This window comes from Poecilia mexicana, unplaced genomic scaffold, assembly GCF_051168715.1.
Source record: "Poecilia mexicana isolate PSO_F unplaced genomic scaffold, ASM5116871v1 scaffold_8, whole genome shotgun sequence".
NCBI classification, from domain to species: domain Eukaryota; kingdom Metazoa; phylum Chordata; class Actinopteri; order Cyprinodontiformes; family Poeciliidae; genus Poecilia; species Poecilia mexicana.
The window spans coordinates 14,138,426-14,161,157 of NW_028263377.1; the positions used below are offsets into that span (position 1 = coordinate 14,138,426).

Genomic DNA, 22,732 nt, shown 5'->3' on the forward strand with positions numbered 1-22,732 from the left:
AATAAGCGGTCAAAGATCCCTCTGCATGTTTTAACGTGTTTGAGATGAGAATCACCCCAAACAGGTAAACAGAAGCATGACGTGCTAACGATTTTAGCTGCTGGAAACTGCTGCTTAAAATCTTGGCTTTACACCCTTGAAGAAATTTACTTGCAAGCATGCAAAAGTATAATAAAGCGTAAAAAATAAATGTGTTTTATTTGCCAGACTGAAACTTCTTGTGCTGCACAGTTCAAAGGAATTTTAAGTCTTCTATTGAAACATCAGTGGTATTGCAATTACTTGAAAACGTTAATTACCGTAACATTTCTCTGAAACTGTGCTTTACTTGGTGGTGCTTAATTAATTAGTGTGAAGCAGTAGTACGACAGGATGCTGAACAGATTTGTTCACCGTGTTTAATTGCATATGTCATAACAAATGTGGAAAAATCTTTTTATGACCAATTATATTATGCTTTTTACACGATAGAAATTGGGATTGTAATAGAGGTGTGTGTATACTTTTGAGAGCAACTGAATATATAAAACGAGTAAAGCGTCAATTGATTTAAGAAGCTTTCAAAGGTCACTATGCAAAGATGCATTATTGATTTTTTTTTTTTACCATTTTTATAATCCACACAGTGGATTGTTAAAAAGATTTGATAAACCACACACAATCTGTTAGTAGTTCTGTTGCTATTGTTTCAGCTATAGTGACATGTGCTTTAATCAAACCAGTTTATCATTTATTTAACCACGCAGATGCATTCATAATTAATTCATACTTAACATTTCAGAACATTAGTGTCTGCATGACTGGAGCGGCAATAAAATAAAAATTAGAGACACAAAATGAAACAAGAGCTACCAAAATTAATATTAACAGACATTCCACATTGTAAGTTGCCTATGGGGAGTCAGATTATTGTTCTGAGAGAAAAAAAGGGACCCCTGGTGCGTCCACACCAGCACACAACAACACGAAGAGAGGAGAAGGCTCACAGTGTCCTATATTGCAGCAGCTTCCATAATCCGCAAGGGCAGATTTTTTTTTTTTTTTTTTCATTTCCAATTGGACGCCAGCCAGTCCAGAGGATTTCTCCACTGCTGACATTTCATTGTCCAGATGAGAGGACATATAATCTAATGAGGTTTGTAGCCAGTCCTGCAAATGGTATTTCAACTGACTGGACAAATTGTTGCTTCTTGATTTAAATAACGTTAGGCGAACGATGTGGAAAAAGTTAGCTTTGTTTAAGAGACAATTTAGTGCGTAGCGCTGACACTTCTATATAGCAAACAGCAGCCAGGGCTATCTCGGTTTGGAGACTTGTAGTGATTTAGTCATGAGGGAATGAGGCTAATAAGATAAAGAGTGAATTCCAACAATATAAAACAAATCAATTTCAGAAAATTAGTGGTTTGAGTGGATGCAGCAGGGAACTATGCACTTTTTGGATGAGACATTCAGTTTTGAAGTATTTCACTCTTCAAAAATGTGAGGTTTGTGTTGGTATGTGTTTGCAGAACAATAAAACATTTTCTGTTTAGATTCAAAATACTAAGTACAAGAAAGATAAAAATTGATGTATTTGTGAGCCAAACTATAAAACAAGTATTACTTTGTTTCATTTAATATGTTGGTCCTGTTATAGGCAGGGCATCGGTCATATGCATCCAGACTCATAATTATTAAACATGGGAGATCGGTTCCTGTGCCCCTTGAGAAACAAGTACCTAATGAAACCTTACCATCAGCAGTCCAGGTATTTCAACTGCACCTAAAGCACAACTGGTTAAAACAATTTCTAGTCAGGGTGTCAAATAACTTGAGACTGTTTTAGTCTTTAGGAGGAAGATTTTGTTGAATTTAAATAAAATCATTTAAAAAAAAAGGGTTTTACTTGCTGTTGCCTCCAGGCTGTGGTGTAACCGTCTAACAAAGTCACGTCTGGATTTTTCACTTGATCCTTTTGAAAACAGTGTCTATATCTTTAGTCGGGCATTTTTCCTATACGTTTTATTTGTCTCTTTCAACTTAGAAAACTGTTAAGTTTTTTTTGTCACTTTATGAAATTGCCGTATCAAATGTCACTTCTCAGGAGCTTGCTTATTCTTTTATTGGGTGCAAAAATACATCAGTTATCATAACAGACAGTTGCAGAATTTCATGTGGTTAAAGTTTGCAGAACACAAACACATTTTCGGCATTTCTGCGCTGTCATGAAAGTGTGCTACAAAAGCTGACAGAAAGTCTAAAGTCTCCACTCGCAAAAAAAGCACATATGGTTTTCACAAAAGGCCATTCATCAGTCCAACAGAGCATTTGTAGCATTCTTGCCGTTTTGCATGACTGCTTTTGAGAAGTTATTTGCCGATAGAACAAGAACAGTTTCAACAGGAAAAAAAAAACAACTTATCTTTACAATAAAAAGCATTGCTAACAGAAACGTTCAAAAGTAGAGTTCACAACAGGATTTCATTTATTAAATTTTTCAGCAGTTGGTGTTAATACATAGTTAATTTTATTGTTTTTAATCAGATGAAAACTTCTATTTCAATATTTAATCCCAGGCTCTATGAATATTAGAATCAAGACATTTTTTTTCCCCCAACTCATTGATATTGAGCCATTCAAATATTGAAAAACAGATTTTTTTTGGGGGCGGTGTATTTATCTAAGGTGTGCTCTGTACTAAACCATAAACTATTTCTGATTATTAAAAAAAGTCACATAAATTATATTTTTTGAACCACAAACCAAAGTAATCTCGTGCAGGAATTTCTTCATTTTCCGTTTGATTCACAACTACTGCCTTGATCAAAAAAAACCTGCAACGCATTTATTTTTTAAAATCTTTTCTGTGTGTTAAAATTCTTCAAAGAAATCTTAGGATTTATGAAACTGCTGATTGGTTGAGTCAGACCTCAAAGAAAACTGCAACTCAAAAAGGCTGGCTGAAGCGTCTTTAGTTTTTTTTTTTCTTTATGTTCCTTCTAGCTCATCGGGGAAAGAAGGATCCTTAAAAACTGTCCATCTCAACATTAACAACAAATTCGAAGCTCCAAAAACTATTAGTTTTATTCATTATTGATGTTAAAATACATTAGATACACTCCATTCTGTTTAAAAATATATATCAGTTGATCAAAACCTTTATATCTGTCAAGAGTGAGACATTTAGGACCAAACTCCATTCAAAATGTCTGTAGAGTGCTGCTCCCGTCTTACACAGCTCCTACATTTGAATGTTTTATCATTAATAACACACTTACAGAAACATCAAGAGATCAGGAGCACTCAATGCTGCATTCATTCATAAACTTGGATAATTACAACCCACATGGGGAGTTAGGGATTGTCCTTGAGGGCCAGACCAAGTCCCTGTCCTCGCCGAGTGGTCAGCTGGCGTCCACAGCTCTGTCATTTAGCCAGGACTGGGCAGCTGTCCGATGTCGCTGTTAACCTGGGCAGAGACCAGCCCGTTCAGAAAGCTGTTCGCGAGCATGGCAGCTGCTCAAAGGGCAATGAGGTATTAAGCATAGATTTGCAAGAATAAAAAATGTCCTCCCTCTCTCCCTCATAAGCTTCTGGTCTGTTTTACACGCAAGACAAGCCATAAGCACAGGAACGCACACGCACACACACACACATACACACGCGGTCTTACGTAATGTTGGCAGCACGCTGCATCAGCCTGTTTTGACGCAGCATACTCACTGTGCATGTTGACAGAAAGCATGCACTGCTCAGACTCATGCATATTATTTTGGACAATAGTGAGGTTCAAACTCATAAGCATCCGCCTCATTTTGGTATTTACTTCAGCGTCTCGCTGCTTTTCGAACAGCCAAAAAAAAAAAAACTCAGAGCATGTAGTGCTCGACCACAGTTTTCTGCAGCACATCAAAGCCTATTTGAGCTCACATTCAACAAGGGAAACAGTGCAGTGTTGTCAAAATAAGAAACAGAACCACTGTGAGATGTTCTCAAAGAGTTGTCAAATGACAAGTAAGCATGGAAAGAAAAGTAAAAAACAAGACAACAGCAGGTCATATCTTAACAGCAGACAGATTAAACAGCATTCAGTGTCTTCCTCTGCAGAGAGAATCAATTCGAAGTATCCCGGAATGTCTTCGGGGTTCAAATTCGATGAGCACGTGATCTTTTAAATCCAATAAACACCGAGCCTTAGAGACCGTGGTGGATAGTCCAGTGCTACCCTTAGGGTTAGACAAAAAATCTGAATATTCAAAATTCAGATCCCTTTGGCCATGCAGGACTCCTTGAATTGCGTTCTTAGGAATCAAAAGCACGGTCTTCGCAGATTTCGAGTGCGGCTTTACTTGCACCGCCAAACACTTCTACATTGGCGTCAATCCAAGGAACCACGTTCCCCGGCATGTAGGCCGAACAGTTGGCCAAACCCATGATGTCCACCGGCCGTAGCACTCTGTCCCACATGTTGAACTGGCTCAGCTCGCCAACAAAGGCTTGGGTAGCATCAAAACGCCCTCCAACGATGTCCTTATTTGAAAGACAAAACAAAATTTACGTTACATAGATTTTAAGGACAGTATATTAAGTACTACTTCCATAAGGTAAGGATTGACATTGCTTAGTAAATAATTATCTTGTATTTCTTCTCCCACAATCACCTTCTTTGTTTGTATTTGGGTGGAAGAGATTTCAACATAGATTCTCAGCCAACCTTACCAGGTCGAGCAAGAGTTTGACTCTGACTTTACTCCAAGCAAAGACGGACGACTGTGAAGCTGAATCAAACGGTGGCGATGACAGTGAAGATCAACAGAACTTTAACTGGTCTGACTCTTCAAATTTACTGGTTTAATTACCTTTTTTAAGATGATTTGGAAGCACTTATCCTGTATAGCTTCATAATAACTTTGGTTGACATGTTTGCTGAAGTTCTTTAATGATGAATTCTGCCCTCGTTTTTTTTTTTACAAACCAATTTTACCTGTTTTGTTGTAGCCATATTTTTCATGGAATCCATACAGTGCACTTACAAGTGACTCAGACTATTTGCAATAACTAAAAAAAACAAAAACTGGTAAAAATATGTGATAAAAGAATTTAATTGGAAAGACCAATAATGAGAAAAATTTTGAGTTGCCTATTGTCACCAAAAGTATTGAGCGGTGAAAGCTTGGACGGCAGATTTGACCTAAAATAAGTACAATTGAAAACAAAAGAGCAGAACAAACATAAAACTGTCCATGACTCATTGTTACTTATGTGACAATAACATTAAGTCCAGTCAAGAGAGTTTTAGTAGTTTGACTAAAAAAGTCTGCCTCGCAGCTTTAAGATGCCTTAGTGTCAATCAGCCTCTAATCCTTATGCAATCTGCAGCAATCTCAATTGAGTTTCTTGGTGAAAAGGAAACCAATATCAACCCCTCCGGCTCTGAACTGGTGCTTCATGAGTATACATTTCTCTGTACACTCCATTCACATGTTCTTTTGAATTTCCTTAAGGACACACATGCAACTTTCTCGGAGTTAATCAATGGAGATTTGCCGTGACGCTTCCTGTGGGTTTTTTTTTTCTAGCAGTTTATGAGTAGATGAATGACGTTATAGTAAGAGGGCCACAGTAGCGTGAGAAGAGACTCAATGCCTCCTCCCCTGTGCTCTCTGCTCTGTGCCTCTGGCACTCAGGATGAAGGAGAGCACACAGACGATCCTACAGGTACAAAAACATACACACACTTGTTCTTTACCAACTAAGCCTTCAGGCTCACCTGTTCCTGCCCCAGGATGATCACCCCTCCAGGTTTAATTGGGTGCCAGGGGGCCAGGTTGTCTCCGGTGCCGAGCCGCTCGCCGTCCTGATAAGCCTCCCAGAAGCCGTCTCTGGTCGTCCAGGTGATGCAGATGTGGTGCCAGCGCCCGTCGCTCACTGACAGAGGGAGCTGGGCCACCTGGGTGGAAGATAAGGGCAGAGGAAAGGATGATGTGAGTCACAGGCACAGGTCAAAGGAGAGACGGGCAATGACGAGGGGGAACAGGAAGCAGGACGGGTCGGGAAAGGCACGAGTTAAAATGTGGCATGTTAGAAACAAGGACAGCAATTAGAAGGGTTACAGCTTCAAAAAGAAGCAGTTCCCTACAGAGGCTACGCTGAGCAAGAGAGACATTTAAAATTCAGATTACCTAGGTGACATCAAGGGATAGAACATCCTTCAAAGCAATCAGAATGCTAACAGCAAAACTCTGTCCTCTTATGGGTTCCCGCTTTGTTCGTAGATCAAAGTAAAACAACCAGTTATTTTACCAACCAATGACATCATTGTCTTTTGAGGATTCGGCACTAAGCACGAGATCATGAGTGTGCACTGTAGCTCATTAGCCTTTTTTATTATGAGCCTAAAGGACTGATTCGTAGTCACATATCTCGCAGCAGATGTAGCTCTGGACGCAAAGAGACCTGAGAAAATGGAAATGATTGAAAATAAAATTCTAGTCACTTGGAATTACGAAGCATACTGACCTCATTAGAGACACCAGGTGGTGTGCTTTCATTAGTGGGACAACAGGGAATACTCCAAGTGTTGTTATAATGTGTCTATCATGCAGGCAAACCAAGGCTTTTGGATATTAAACTGGAAAATAAATTCTTGTCAAATATTCCTCAATATCAAAGCGATCGCGCCTCATATTCATAGGACAAACTATGACTCAACTCGTGTTTAGTTAAACGATTACATTTTCGAAATATAAAAGATGATGCTTTTGAGTCATTATTTAATAACAATGCTTTTATTTGTATAAGGTTTTACGAAAGCTTTCCAAAGCAGAAAACCCTAATAATAACATAATTGCCTCAGGCCAGTATTGGGAAATTGCTCTAAAAAATGAAAAGGTTGGGGGCTGGATTTAAATGTTATTTGTACCAGGAAAGCTGGAATCATAGAATATTTTTCATGTTCTGTGGGACTTTGAGTTGTTTCTATGTTATGTTATGTGTTTCTCTTTTTTTGTCAAACAGAATTGCCTGTTCCTTCTTCCACTAATCATCCTCATCTGTAGCCTATTTACTCATCAGTTGCCTAATTTAATCTTTTTCAACTTTGGACTGCAAGTCTACTTCTTAGGATTGTCATTAATTGTTAACCTGATCTTGCCTCTTTCCAATTTGGGTCCAACAGAGCAGATGGATTTAACTTGGTGATCCTAAAATCAAAGCCCTACATATCACGACAGAGTCAGCTCTTCCTATGTACCATGGAGAGCAAAACAACCTGATGGTAACTACTGACTGACTCAGCAGTTTATTTTAAAAACAGATATTCTTACTCTCAGTGCTCGTTGCAGAATTCAATGAAAGACATGCGCACACTTAAAAGGTCTTCCTTTTTAATCAAGTCAGGATGGGTCTATGGGCTTCACAAAACATGTTCATCTTATTTTATTTTAGTTTTTTTGCACAAAATCATTCTCGGATAATGAGATTTCTCCTCCTCAGTTCTACCTATTTTGAGCTCTTTTCAGAATGAGCTGCTTTAGGACCTTTTGTCACTTTTATGCAAATAAGCTGCCGCTGGCCGCATTGCCAACTCAGTGTTTACACTCACACTTTATGCACGGGAAAATGGCTGCAAGCAGATGCACAACTGGTACAACCGTGCGTCTTTGACCCCGAGTCAGACCCAGAAGTTGAAGAAGTGGAGCCTCCTGCACAACCATCGAGGATGCAACAAATGGTTTCTGAATGGTGAGTCAACAACAAACACTTGTCTTTTCCTGTAGCCATTGTACAGTGCATACAGAGGTAAAACCAGCTGACCAAACATGTTCATCTTCAGCAATGAAGTGGGAAGAATTCTGCTTTGGTTGCTAGGGGCTGGGTTTAGCTGGGCTTAGCTTAGGTGAGGGGCAGTACCTGCCTATTGTGACTTTATATATGAGAGGTTTTTATAACTGCTCATTTTCCAGACACCAAAAACATGAACTTATTGCCAGAAAATGGCTGGTTGATTATTTTTTTTTTGGACTGTTTCGAGAAGTAGTAGAGACTCAAATGGAAGTACAAAGAGGTGAACTTTGCATCTAGGTCACCTCTAACACTCTGAAGAAGTTAGATGGATAAAGAAAATGGCAGCTATGATTTGAATTTGCAATGCTGAAACTTGGACCCATAACTATAGCTGACTGACAGGTGTCCAGTAAATCAGAAAAAAAAAACAAAAAAAACTTTGCAATGTCTCTGTCATCCCGTCAGTACAGCAGTGTTGTCTGATCCAAAATGTTTGTGGTTTTGAAATTATGACATAAGCATACCTTGAAAGCAGAAAATGATCAATGCCTGGAAGAAAGACAGATGCAGATGAGGACAATTACGCTGGTCCTCTCGGAACAATTTCAGAAGTGCCTTCAAATAAATACATCTTTTATCGCCTTTGGAATAAACATGTGTAGGTTTTGGTCAGATGAGCTTCAGATTGAGATCTTCAGCAACAAATACTCCAGAAGGGTTTGACCTAAAACAAAGATTTACCTCACATCTATGGTAGAGTATCTTTGATGCTGTGGACATAATTGTCTTCTAATGGCCTTGAGAATATTTTCAAGAGTTTATGGTGTCATAAACTCTTTCAGAAACCAGGAGAGTTTGCATACAAATCTGGTGGACTTGAAAATCTGTCAACTTTGGGTCTTTAGACAGAATGTTGATCCAAAAGACACCTGGCTATATCAAAGCAGAAGTGGTTCACAAAACACAAATTTCTACCATTGATATCTCAGTGCCCAGACCTAAAATCTGTGAAAGCCTGTGGAGTGGGCTGAATAGCAGAGAGTACAAACTGATTTGGATAAACTAGAGAAACTGTGGAAAGAGCAACAATCATAAATCCCTCTATGCTCCGATCTTGAAAAATACTTTAAAATTTGACTGCTTCAGTGGGAAAGAGGGTTTATTGCAAGGTTGTCAACAATCTGATTGTTTTAATTAAAGACAGTTATTCAACATTTTTCTTCTCCTTTGAATAAATGTACTCAAAATTAAAGTTGAATGTTTAAAGCTTAAGCACAAGATTATTCTACTACATTGTTGAAATATAAGATGAATTTATTTTATGGCTTTTCCACATCTTTTTATTGGTGGTAAGTACATCTTTCCATGAGAATCTTTTTTTTTTTTGAGTTAGTAAAAGCAAGAATGAGCAAATCTAGGCAATACCTCTGATGATGTCAACAAAATTGCATCAGCCACAGAGATACAGAGATTTTGAAAATCATTTAAACATTTTTGGGGGAGATTTAGTTTTGTATTTTTTTTTCTCCTGTGGAAAACAGTCTCAGAAAACACAAGGAGCATTAGGGATTGGAGCATCAGACTGCACATGCAAAATGGCACAATATTTCTGTGTTGGTTGTGTGCAGGGCTGGAGGAAAAGCATGAGCCTGTTTAAGATTATGGTGGAGGCAACATTAGGGGACATCAACAATCTCCTTGTGCAAAGGGAAGCAAAATCTGGAGGAAGAGGCTGATGTGTAACAAGTGGGACTCTGAACCTGCATAATGACTCATAAAAATATAACAAGACAACTCTGCACTTTTAAATATTGTTGAGCCAACCTTCCGCTTCCTTTGTAATATGCAGTAAAATGAGCAGCATGAACAATGCAGCTTTCTGGACACTGCGAGTAAATTCAACACACGGACGTGCTACTGCACACATGATGCTCAAATTTACTATATTTCATTTAATTTCATTTATTTCCACAATAATAATTTCCTGCAGTCTTTTCTATTTCCCTTTAAATTTTCCACCATTTTCCAAGGGGAACCTTTCATAGAAAGTGGTGTCTTTGCTGTATTTCACATTTTTTGGTCTCTATTAACCTCCAAAGCACTGCGGCTTCTCAGTTTCTCAGCCCTTTCTTCCAATCATACGCTCATCCCTTCCACCATCTCTCTCTGATCCAGCTGACGTGAACCCATGCATAATGCATAGTGAGAAGAAAACTGTGGGGAGATCTGCCTGTGCCAATAACACCCAGTGTAAACAAGAGAGTCGGGTAGGAATACCAGTTTGGGATCATTTTAACCAAGAATCTGAGCAACTGAGTCTGGGGTTTCAAACTTAGCCATTAGTCATAAAACTGAATTCATTCCTGCAGCTTATATCACCGTAACAATGCAAGTACTTCAAAGCAAATGCCAGAAATTATGCGTGTCCCTTGTCTAACCATATTGAGTGCTGTGATAAATGAAATTGCACTGACTGCATGACTAGAGTAAGGGATGAAGTCCAAATATAAGGCCATCAAACGAGCACACACAGCAGCCCCTGTTCTCTAATGAATATACAGTTATCTCTGGGTTTGAGTGGAATGTGGGTCAGCCATATTAAATGTTTATATGGTACAAATTTTAGTATTCAGAATGAATGTTCAATGATTTCCTGTTCAACATAAGCTCGCAGGAACCACCTGCTTGTTTCACATTACAGAGACACAAATTAGAGTAATTATGCTTTGTCTTTTTGTTTTTCAAATTTTATCAGTGCCATCACTGAACCGACTGTGTTGGCAGGCGAATAACGCAGCATTTCTTTTTTGTTTTTAATCTTTCTTCACAGAAAATCGGTCATTTCAAAGCCAAGACAGAACTCCTCTCCCTCTGCAAGTTTATTCTTAACTGATAGAGTTAAAGCTGCCAGGAGATTCTCCTTTAATCCATGCCACCAGGAGGCACCAATAAGCTCAACAGAGCCTTTTTGCACACTCACTTCAGAAATAGACACGTCAAGTAACTTCTAATTTTCTTGCTGCCTTGCTTTGGTTTTAATAAATGATGCTTTTAAAGTGAGCTAAAAGTAGTTTATTATTAATATATAGTTTTTTTTATATATTTCTGATCCATTAGACTTTAAAATATTTGTATTATTCCTTATGCTTTAAAATTATTTTAAGTAAACTTTTTTTATGGTGCTCCAGATAATATTTAATGTTTCTGTCAATATAAAAGTAGCTGAACATCTCTTTCACAGTTGTCTACATGTTTGAAATATTCTACAAATGGTCCTTCAAGTGGCACCAAACAGACCCACTGACCCCTTTTGGCTCAGATTGTAAAGTTAACCAGAAAAATAATCAGACATATAGCAGATCAAAGTAGTGTTTTAGTTTTACTCTAAATGTTTCTTGTGGCTGGATGTAATATTACAATTTTGGAGAGACTCAGTCACAGTCTCGACTTCAAACTGATTTGTAGAGGGAGATAGAGGTTAGAGTGATGGTAAAGAGACCTTCTAGTCTTAGAGATTTGAAGCTCATCAACAAAATACCAGCTAGAAATTAGAAGAAGCGTTTTATTGATATAATGTAAAAAAAAAAATTTTTAAACCTAACGCTACCGAGTTGATGAACAATTCTAGGCTTAACCATGTATGGAAAATGTAAGGAAGAATACACTCCGCTTCTATTTATAGACTTACCTTGTCATTGACCAGTAACTCAATAGGATTGTTGCCCCATTCAATCAGAACTATCTCATTGGCCTGTCCAGGCACGCCGTAAGAGAAAGGGGTTCCTATGCCTGGACTGGCGCTGGACTTGAGCCACATGCAGACAGTGAAGGCATACATCTCCGGCAGGCTCTTCTTAATGCGTCCGTACAGATAGTTGGTGCGCAGAGGGAGGGACACCTTGAAGTCCTCTGGAGACTTAAAGGCATTATTACCTATGAACAGATAAAATATATATAATTGAGCATAAACATGATTAGTGTTTGTCTCATTTGATGCCTAATGTTGATTATTATAAAGCAACATTAATGTGAAAAAGTAGGGAAGGGCATGTTTATATTGCTCTCTAGTTTTAAATCACAAGTTAGAATAAAATAATCCCAAAAGTAAATAACAGAACAGTAATACGTATCATTATTAAGTCAAGAAAACAAACTGACAAGCTGGAAAAGAAGTTGTTTTTTTGAGTTCAGACTCTAATGAAACCATCATCTATGCACCAAAAGTGGCATTAAAATATTAAAAAAATATTGGAAGAATTGTAAATTGTTACTATCGACAGAAACACACTAGTGGACACTAGTGGATTTTTTTCCCTTGAACTGTTCAATTTATGTTTCTCCAAAACATTTTTAATCTATATTTAAGGTTAAGACCAAATTTATATAATAACTACTCCTTGAACAGATTGAAACCACGATATTAACACCACCACCTTTTAATTAAACTATCTTATCACAAAAATCCATCCACCCTTGTCCCTCAGTGGGGTCGGGAGGGTTGCTGGTGCCTATCTCCAGCTAACGTTCCGGGCAAGAGGTGGGGTCACCCTGGACAGGTCGCCTGTCTGTCACAGGGCAACGCAGAGACAAACAACCATGCACACACACTCACACCTAGGGGCAATTTGGAGAGGCCAATTAACCTGACATATTTTTGGACTGTGGGAGGAAACCAGAGTACCCAGAGAAAACCCACACATGCACAGGGAGAACATTCAAACTCCATGCAGAAAGACTGGGACCGGGAATTGAACCCAGAACCTTCTTGCTGCAAGGCAACAGCGCCAACTGCGCCACTGTGCAGCCCTCACAAAAATCCAATAGGTTTTAATCCAAAAATAGTATGTCTGGTTTAAACCATTCTAAATTAATTAAATTTATTCTTTGGATTTTTGTAACATTTTATTTGTTATTCTTTTTGGTAGACTTCAGTCAGCCTGAGGTTCTTTTAGCAAAAATCTCTCTCTTTTTTTGCAGCCATGTCCACTTTTGTTTGTTCTGTGTCCTTCTGATGTTAGATTCATGAACATTAATCAATGTAAGAGAGAGATCTAGTTGTTTTGATGTTCCCTGCAATTTCTCTGTTACCTCAACAATTTGAAGTGAGTTGCGAACCCAATGAACTTCAGTCATTTATTCACCGAGGTCTCTATAGACCTAGTTTGATACTAGCTTTTACAGAATGGGTGGAAGTGACTTAAATGTTTTAATGTATATATAAGACACTTCCATAATTTGGTAATTTAGTGGCTGAAAACATCTAAAAATAATTTGTAATAAATCCTAATCTTAAATGGAGAACAAGTATAACATGTTAAAGTTATTTGTTTAACTGGTGCAATTTTTGAAATTGAACACGCAAATACACATGAACCACAGTATATTGAGCAATTAGCATTAAAGTGACGAAGAAGCAGCAAACATTAAAAATCAGCAATGTGGCACTTACTGTGCTAAGGTTTGTGTTGTCTGATTATCAAACAATAACCTATCATTAAATTTTATTATTATTACTATTAGCTTGTACAGGAAATTAGTTTTTCCAATGCCTGTTTTATCTTTAACACTATTTTTTAAACCCACCACATCACATATTAGTGCAAGTCAATACGCAGCAGTAACCACACAGTGTAACCACATCTCATTTACCTCCCTCTGATATCAATGTCATACCCCATACCATACTGTGAAGAAGTATTTTCCACCTTACAGATTGCATTTTTTTTCACTTGCAAATTTAAGCTGAGTAAATAAAGAAGTGTAGTTTTTTTAAATGATGGTTTCATTCATTAAGCAAACAGAGTTCTCCAAAGTGGCTCCATGTGTTTACACCTTGTCTATGTGACAGAATAGTTTTATTTTAGTCATATTAGAGCTTTGTGAAGAATGAACAAATTATTTAAAGGTCACACAGCTGTAATTAAATTGCATTTATGACCAGACTTTTGACTAGGTCTGACTTTTTTTGAGCCAGTACCAAAACGCCATACATAAAAATTTCAGATTTTCACATTAGTTCACAGAAATATTGTCCCAAAAGTCTTGAGGGTCATAAAAATGCTTTTTGGTCAACGTGAGACAGACCTTTGTACGACCTGCTGGATTAGTTATTGATGAACTCTTGAAGTAATATTTGTAGGCAGCAGATCCTAAAGGTTCAACACTATTCCATGTTTTCTCTAGTCTCAGTTATTTACAAGTTTCTGCTCATTGATTAATGTCTTGTTTCATGAACAATCACTCGCCACAAATCACAGTCTCATTTGGTCAATTTGAACTCCCATTTAATGTCAAAATGTAAATATTTTACATTATTTCCTGTCAAATAAAATCTTCAAATTAAATGTGGTTGACTTTGTGTTATGACTAATTGAATGCCATGAGTGCACATCTACTCTATAACACAATATTAATAAATTCTTGAATTTGATGTTTTAAGATCAGGTTGTTATAATATTTTTCAACTCATCAACTAAAGATTCACACACACAATCTGCTATGTAATCTGCTTTCATGCTAGCAAACCAACCAGTTCAAGCAAAAAATGTTTTTGGGTCCATATGTAAACTACTCAGACCCCATGATTTTTGCCTCTGTTTGCCACATATATGTTAATCTTTTTTCTCCCTATCAAGAACAAAAATCTCAAATATCATGTGCATATTAATTTTGTGCAGCATTTCCCATCATGCAGCCTCTTTTAAAAGAATACTATTTTCCCACAAGGTCAGTTTCACATAAAAAGTAGATACGCTGTCTCTGCACATTTCAGAGCAAGTCCAGGGAGGAGAGGAAAATTGGGTTACAAAGCCATTGCAGCAGCTTTATTTGCAGGTAAAATCCTTACCTTTCTATCTCCCAGAACAACCCAATAAATCCCATCCCCGGAACTCACAGCAGGAAGCCTCTGACATTAATGTGATGGGAATTGAACTAAACAAAACTCACAAACAGGTTCTGCACTGAGAGGCTTCTGCATCAAGATATGATATTGTACACGTGTTGCTTCTGTGCAACTGAGACATTAATATCAGTTATGAAAACTATCCTTGCCTCAGCCCCTGACCGATCCTGCTAAACCTTGAAGAAACGTCCAGTGAAATGTGAAATAGACTTCTTAAGCATTTTTTTTTATTCTGTTGGTGGAAACATTTTCAGTATTTTGACATCTACCATGAAAGAGCAACCCAGGAGGGCGGACGCTTCTTGAATAGTTTTTGCACTAATTAAAAACATTTAGCACTCACTTTTAAGACCACAGCAGAATAGCTCTATGAGCAAAGGGAGTGTGATGGGAAATCTTTACATTGTTGAAACCGTATTCAGACATTGACTAATCGCTGCTAAATTAGTAAGGCAAATTTTATATATAAAAACAAAATTGGCATTAAAATTTGCACAACTTTTTCACAGCTACCCGATGCATCATGCTTACTCTTCTCGAGCTCCGCGATCCTCTCCATGAGGGAGTTGAGAGCGCTTTCGGTGCGTTGGCGGTGGGCCGCGGTTTCATTGTAGAGCTGGCTCTTCTCCTCCTCCAGCTCAGCTACCTTCCGGAGGAGCTGCGTCTCCAGTGCCCCCAGACGCTGGCGCAGCAGCTCGCGGAGCTCTGGTGGCAGGGGAGTCAGGCCCGAGGCTCCTCCAGCCGATGAGTTTGTGCTGGGGAGGCGCAGGCTTTGCTGCTGGGAGGCACACCACAGACAGAGATTAGAGACGGACAGACGTTAAATCCTGCTAGCCGTCAGTGCAGTAGATTGCTGATCAGACAGCTCTGCTATCTTTTTGGCAGCATTGTCTTTGATGCATCAATCTCTAAATGAAGACAGCGCGTCCCTGAGGCTTGTATGGGTGACCTGCCAAACACCCGTGGCTGTGTGCAGGGTATTAAAGGTAGACGTCACCCCAAGTTGACACTACGATGACAGATGGTTTGTTTCTTTGTGTTTTTTTTTATTTTTTATTTGGAACATGGGAAACATCATGTGCCCACGCAAGTAAAAAAAAAACTGCCCTCAAATGTCCATTTCAAATATTACTCTGCTGGCAGTCTGGAGCACATCCCAGTCTGATTACTTTTTTACGGAAAAATTCAACCATCTAAATGCCTGAGCGTAGCTGTTTGTTCCAGAATGCAACTACTCATGTATGCAAACCCAGTGCCTTACAAAAATAGTCAGACTGCACCACAGCAGTAGACTTTCATGTATTTTATTGGGATGTTATGTGATAGATCAACAAACACAAGTGTGTAATGAGTTGAAGGACATCATACATGCTTCCTGCATTTTTTTACAAATCATTTAGAATGCATTTGTATTTAAACTCTTTTGCTGAGATCCCCATACATAAAATCCAGTTCATCCAAGTGCCTATGTCCTGATCAGGAAAGATAGTGGCAACATTGGCCATATTCCCCCAAACATAGCTTATACTTGGTGTTGACAGCATTACACTATGATTATGCTTTTCTTGAGCAATAGTAAAGGGACTGATTGAACAAAATAGAGGACAATCCAGAAAGAAAATGTTTCAGAGGCAGCAAAAGACCAAAGACCAACATGGAGGTTCACCTTGCAGCAAAACAACAACTCTAAGAATACAATTAGAGCTACAATGAATAGGGTACATTACGTCAGTCCAGTGTCATGTGTTAGAGCGGCCTAGTCAAAGTAACGTGCTATCTCCAAGTGATTATTTCTGACAAGTCTTGAAAGCAGATGCTCCCAGACATTTTCAATGGGCAAAGCTTTTAGCGGCAGGAACACAAATGCTTGCCACATAGTTCAAATTTTTGTTAGTGAAAAAAACACTTTGAGTAAAACGTGGAATTTTCTCCCACTTTTCAATGGTTTATTGAAGTTAGTGGCCCTGATGTGGCAAAATGTAAAGAAGCTCCAGAGGTGTGTAAATTTTTATCTAACTGAAAACTAGATAAGTGAGAAACTGACCACTTCTTGTGGAAACATGATGAGCAGTGATAATTAAGGTTCAACCAATCAAGATCAAGTATTTAAAATAGAAAATGAAAATGTTTGGAATTCAGCGAAATATACATGTTCTATGGTAGCATATCCTTAATTTGTTTGGCATAGTAGATTTTTATTAAATGAGAGAGGTAGACAAGGGTCAAGGCAGCAGAGAGATGGATCAATGATGCAGCATATTGTCCACGATAATAAATTCAGAACACAAGCCTTCTGTTTATTTGCAAATAGTTCTCCAGGTCACCTCATTAGTGGCTGAGCGTGACCCTTGAGCCCTCTGGAAAATATAATAAACAGCAAAACAAGTGAGTAAAGTGCCACAAGCAGCGCAAAAGTCTCAGGTGTGGCATGACAAAAGCGCTAAATTATTTGAATTGGTTCGAAAATGTTATTGCTGCAGACCAACTAAAATGTCGGGGAATTAATTTAATCATCTGATAAGAATAATTAGTCACACTACTGCAAATAAACGAGTGTGTGAATCCCACATAGGACAGGCTCATACATTATTCAGGAAAACATTGCAATTCCCTCCATCACGTGCAATACTTCACCTTTGACAAGGTGTGTTTTTGTTTTTCTTTTCAAAAATATCTCACAGATAAATCTGTCTTACTGGATGTCTTTGGATCAATAAAGCATCAAGACGGTACATGCATAAAACCTGACCCTTTGACCTGATTGGTTTGAGAGGTCCCAAGCACCAGATTAGCCCATAACAAGCCATGCAGCATAGGCATGACTGTTTACAATTGAACCGAGTAGCTGCGTAGGACCTCCAAACCATTAGGGGGCCCCAAGCACCAGCATTCTCACAACTCATGTTTACCAATCAAATGAATGACACACTAAGCTAAAAAATGTTGTAGCTCATATATAATGTGGTAGGATTCTAAAGAATTTGTCTAAGTAAGACATGTTAGCATTTTAGATCAAGAGTGGCGTTTTTACTTAAAATGCTAATTTATTTAAGCAATTTTATTCAAAAATCATACTTAATTTTACACACCAGTGTGTGTGTGTATATATATATATATATATATATATATATATATATATATATATATATATATATATATATATATGTGTGTGTGTGTGTATTTGATTTTGATGAGAGCATGCAGCTGATGAAAACATACATTCTGAAAATGAACGCAGTCATTAGTGTCACGGATTAGTTTGTAAGTCCTAAAATCATTCATTATGGGTTCAGGTCAGGTGAGTGTGATGGTCAGTCAAGACCGTGGTCATTAGCAGCATTAGCTCCTACTGGACCCATCAGCATGGCCATAAAGTTTATAAGCAGAAAGAAAGTTAGAAGAATGTAGAATTTCTAAAAGAAATATTAAATTAATTTAATCTCAAAAGAAAATATTAGATTATTAACAGCGGGGTTATTTTTTTCTCCTTAGCCCAGGCAAGACAACTAATGTTGTCTCTAGTTCAGGAGTGTCTTAAATTATGAAGTGTCCTGGATATGTCGTTGTGTGTTGAATCACTGAATCCAGTGACAATACCTGTTCTTATGAGTCTCCCCTAAGCTATTAAGTGGTCTTTACTCCATAGAAATCTAAAGGATGTTCTATCACATATTTTCCTTCCACTAAGCTTTCAATTAGTATGTCTGTATACAGCATACTGTGAAGAAACAGCTTATTATAGGAATTATCTTTTGTGCCTTTGTTATCTGTCAAGTGAGCAGTGTGGGCCACAACATGGCAATAATATAACGTTTATTAGAAAAAAAATAAAATATGGGTCTTATATAATTTTCTGATTTTCTGAGAAACTGATATTTTAAGGTTTCATTCACTGTAAGCCACAATCATCAAAATGTATGAAAATAAGTATAACACTCTGCTTGTAATGAATCAATATAAAGTCTGAGTTTCACCAAACATACTGAGATAAAGCAACCTGTCATTGACAGTTCAATTTACTGTCACGAAGAACGTGTGATAGAAAATGGTGGATTTTCGTGTTATGCTGTTGCATGTTTCTGCCGTCTTACCTCTAAATTCTCCAGCCGACCCTTCAGGGTCTGCATGGTTTTGCCCAGTTGGTCTATAGTCTCCCCGGGGTCCCGGGGCAGGTCTCCCATGGTGTTCTTCCCGTACTCCTTCCGTCTGGAGCCCTGACCCCGGGACTTACCCTGCGCCATCTCATCGGCTGCCGCCTCGCAGCGCGCCAGCTTGGAGTTGAGCTCTTTAATGGTTCCCTGTTGGCTGACGATGGTCTCCTTCTGCTGCAGGATAGTCTCCCGAAGCTGGATGATGGTGTTGCGCAGCTCATCCTCCACGGGGCTGCTGCTCTGGACGCGGTTGCCTGTAGGGCCATACCCGCAGCCGGGCTCTGCGCCCGGGGGGATTGCGTTACACACGAACCGACTACCTGTTACGTCTTGGCTGCTCACCGTGCGCCCGCTGACCAGGTACAAAAGTCCAAAAACTAAAGCCAGCATCTTGGATGAAATGGTAATTACTAATCCCTTTATGAAAAGGAAAGCACAAAAAAAAAAAAAAAAAAAAAAAAAAAAAAACACCTGAAATTATGTTATAAACTTTTTACACCGATTTTATGAATTTAGTATAAAAAATTAACACATCCAAAGTTTTACGGGGAAAAAAAACAAAAAAACAAAAAAAAAAAACACCTAAAATTTACGAAGCGATTTGGAGAAGAAGGAAAAAAAATCCGCAGTGAAACCCCATAGTATCACTTGTCCATCAACCACATGGTCGGTCCGCTATAATACACACACACACACACACCCGCAAAGACAACCGAATCTTCCAGCATTTAAAACTCGGTCAATTCAGATTTTGATAAGTCTACTCCAGAGAAAAAAAAAGAAAGAAAAGAAAAGAAAAAAAAAAACAACAACAAAGTTGAACCCTGTTGGGTTTGTTATTTCCAGCAATACAATCCTCAGAAGGTCGCAGAGAACTCAGCTGTGTCTGTCTTTCCTCTCCGCTCCGCTGAATTGTCAGTGAGCGGTGCTGAAGAGACAGCGACGGCGCTCGGCAGATTATTATAGGGGAGGTGCGCACAGGCGCTTCCGTTCATCACTTCGTGCGCTCCGGTTTATTCAGCCTCAGCCTGCGTCATCCGCCGAATCCCAGCGGATCCAAGTCATGCCATGACATGCTTTGAGTACATCTCATTGACTTTACGTGAGCTCTTTAGATATGTGCTGAAGATGACAGATGTCAAAGAAAAAGAGGACTTCACAAGGTTGTTTTATTTTATTTATTTTTTACCTCTCTCTCTCTCCCAGCCTTCCTCCGTTTATTCACCGTAACAGCTTGACTGAAGAAAAGTGTTGCTTCCTTTCTTTGGTCGCCTTCAAGTACACAAAGTTTCACATGGAACATGTTTAATTCCTTCTCCCGGTACCTTTGAACATTTTAGGCTGTAAAACAATATGGTAAAACCTAATGCTAACTGACTGCTTGGGGAATGTGGCGAATCAGTCAGAATACCAAGACCCGTGGTGAAATTTTGAAAGAGCTACAGAGATCCCCAGCTCGGATTACATCACTGAAAGCAGCTATTTGAGGAGGAAAATTAATGCTGCAATTCAGAAGACATTTCCAGCTCCACTCACAGAATGGTGATGGCAGCATCATGCTGTTGGTACGCCTTCTTCAGTTGATGGCAAGATGGATGGAGTTGAGGCAATACTGGGGAAAGAAATGTGCTTGAGGCTGGAAAAGAACTGAGATTGGGACTGAGGCTCACTTTAGAGAAGGACAACAAGCCTAAATATAGAAGAAACATTAGAATAGTCAAAATAAAGAGGCCGTAAAATCTTTTCAGTGGCATGTTTCATAATTGAGCTTCACAGATCCTCTCCTTCCACTCTGACTGAGTTGAAGTTGTTTTCAAAGAATTGGCTCGAAGGGCAAAACTGCTAGAGATTTGAAAAAACTTGCAGCAAAATGAGGTTCTGTAAAGTACTTAGTCTGGGGAATAAGTGCAAATGGCCACTTTTAGTTGTAAATTAAAACTGTCACATTCCACTTCACAATTATGCACTTATTTGCATTCTCAAAAAGCAAAATGCTGCTGGTCAGAATAATATGTTATTTAAGTTAAAGCTATAATTCAGTCTGGTGACCCACTGAGTTACACCAAAATATCCATTGGCCAAAATATACAGGTTAAGACTGGGAATGAGAGAGTTGTGCAACTTTTGATTTAAAGTAAAAACTTTTTTGTTATTCTGGTGTCAATCTGGGGCTGAGGTTCATTTTACCCTGTCCTTTTCACATTACTAAAATAAAATTATATGATCACTTTCACATGGAAACAATGTTTTTTTCAGGGAAAAATATGTCAGTGCTGTTTTATTGTGGCTCAGTTTTTGTCCTAGGTGTATAAAATCTGAAAGGAAAATAAAAGTAGTTTAGAGAGAATCCTTTAGTGCCCATCTTCATCTGTCTGGGACGTTATTCTGTCACAAACAGAAAATTGAACAGGTAAGAAAATGTGACTTGCTCAGTTTGCTCAATCTGTCAGCCGCAGACCAAGTAGACCTCATGCAACCATCTATCTTTCACTCCAGAATCCTACATTTGTGTGGAGACATGTCAGACTCTGAAAACCACGGCTTCAAATCCTTTCTCCAGCTGGGATCATTTCCCCACACATCCAGGAGAAATCCCTCCGCAGTGCCAGCGCATGCAATGCACACGATGATCAGACGGCATCCTAACAACGCATTTCATAAATCTGCAAGCAAATATTTGACAGTGACAGATGAAGCCATTAGCCCCTTTCACAATGAGACACATCATAGTGACTTTTGATTTGAGCTCCCGTCATGTTTTCTAAAAACTGAGACACGGCAGCAGCTGTCTGTCAGAAATCTTTGCAAGAACTGTGGAGTGTGGCAAAAACTTCAAAGTGAGGCGCTCTCTTCATTCAGAGAATGAACCGAGCTCGGCGCAGCTGTCATGTAGCGCAGAGACATATTTTCCCTCCCGAAACAGCCTCATCAATCTTTATTTCCTCAATATATTTCCTTAAAACCTGGAGCCTTGCGACTGCGACAGCCCTAGGCTTGTTGTGCAAAATTACCACGCTGCCCATCAAGACCCATCATATCAAAATCTCCTCACAGAGCCTGAGCAGCTAAATGTCAGCTGGCATTAATACACAGCCAGCGTACAAAGAGGGCACAAAGAGCCCGACCTGACAGGGAACGGATGGTGAAGTCACTACCAGGGAAAGTAGCTTCGGATATGGTAGGTCTCATGGGAACAGGGGCAGACGTTCACCATGGTTACCTTACCCTGAACTCACCCCCTTTTTCTCAGTTACCCTCAAATCCAGCGCACCCCGCCCCGCCCCGCCTCGGTGAGGAAGTAACTGGCAGAGGTGAAGAGGAAGACGGGCCGAAGACTGAGCAGAGATGACAACTTTCACTTCAAAGTTGACGGGATAAAGTTATTTCCTTTCATGTTGCAACTGGTGAGCGTGGGGAGAAGGAACTTTACTCTCTTAAGCGCTTCAGGGAGGTTTAGGATGTCAGCAGGGATTGAACTCTTATCCCACATTGAGTTTCAACTATCCAAATTAATACGTATCAAAACTGGGTTGGTTTGGTGATTTCTGCTCTTACGGGCTGGGGCATTGATTCCCACAGTGTCCAGACAGAGTCTAACTCAATAGAAATAAAATATTATATATTTTAGAATCCCGTTGAGAGTCTGAGAAAGTAAGAATTTATGGTTTTCAGATAGTAAAGTACCTGAATCAATGGAAATGAACACACACCACAAAGAAAACATGAAGAAAAAAAATCAATTATGGCGAAAATGGTAAATGACCTGACCTTGTATAAAGCTTTGTCAGGTCCAGAAGACCCCAAAGTGCTCCACACACACCTATTTACACACACATTCACATGGGGGTAAGCTACATCGTAGCTACGGCTGCCCTGGGGCCGCCATGCACCGGCGCCACTGGGACCCTCT

The 22,732-nt window shown here is 39.0% G+C and overlaps 1 protein-coding gene across 1 annotated transcript; it reads right to left on the bottom strand.

Moving 5' to 3' along the window:
• Positions 1 to 2,953: 2,953 nt before the first annotated feature.
• On the bottom strand, positions 2,954 to 20,322 carry LOC106914084 (neuronal pentraxin-2-like). The gene is made up of 6 exons (XM_088008319.1): positions 19,684 to 20,322; positions 18,763 to 19,213; positions 15,203 to 15,449; positions 11,456 to 11,700; positions 5,753 to 5,932; positions 2,954 to 4,512 (listed from the first exon to the last, which is right to left on the bottom strand). Exons 1-6 carry the CDS (start codon positions 19,815 to 19,817, stop codon positions 4,285 to 4,287), a joined length of 1,485 nt encoding a protein of 494 aa, XP_087864445.1. The 5' UTR covers positions 19,818 to 20,322; the 3' UTR covers positions 2,954 to 4,284.
• Positions 20,323 to 22,732: the final 2,410 nt, after the last annotated feature.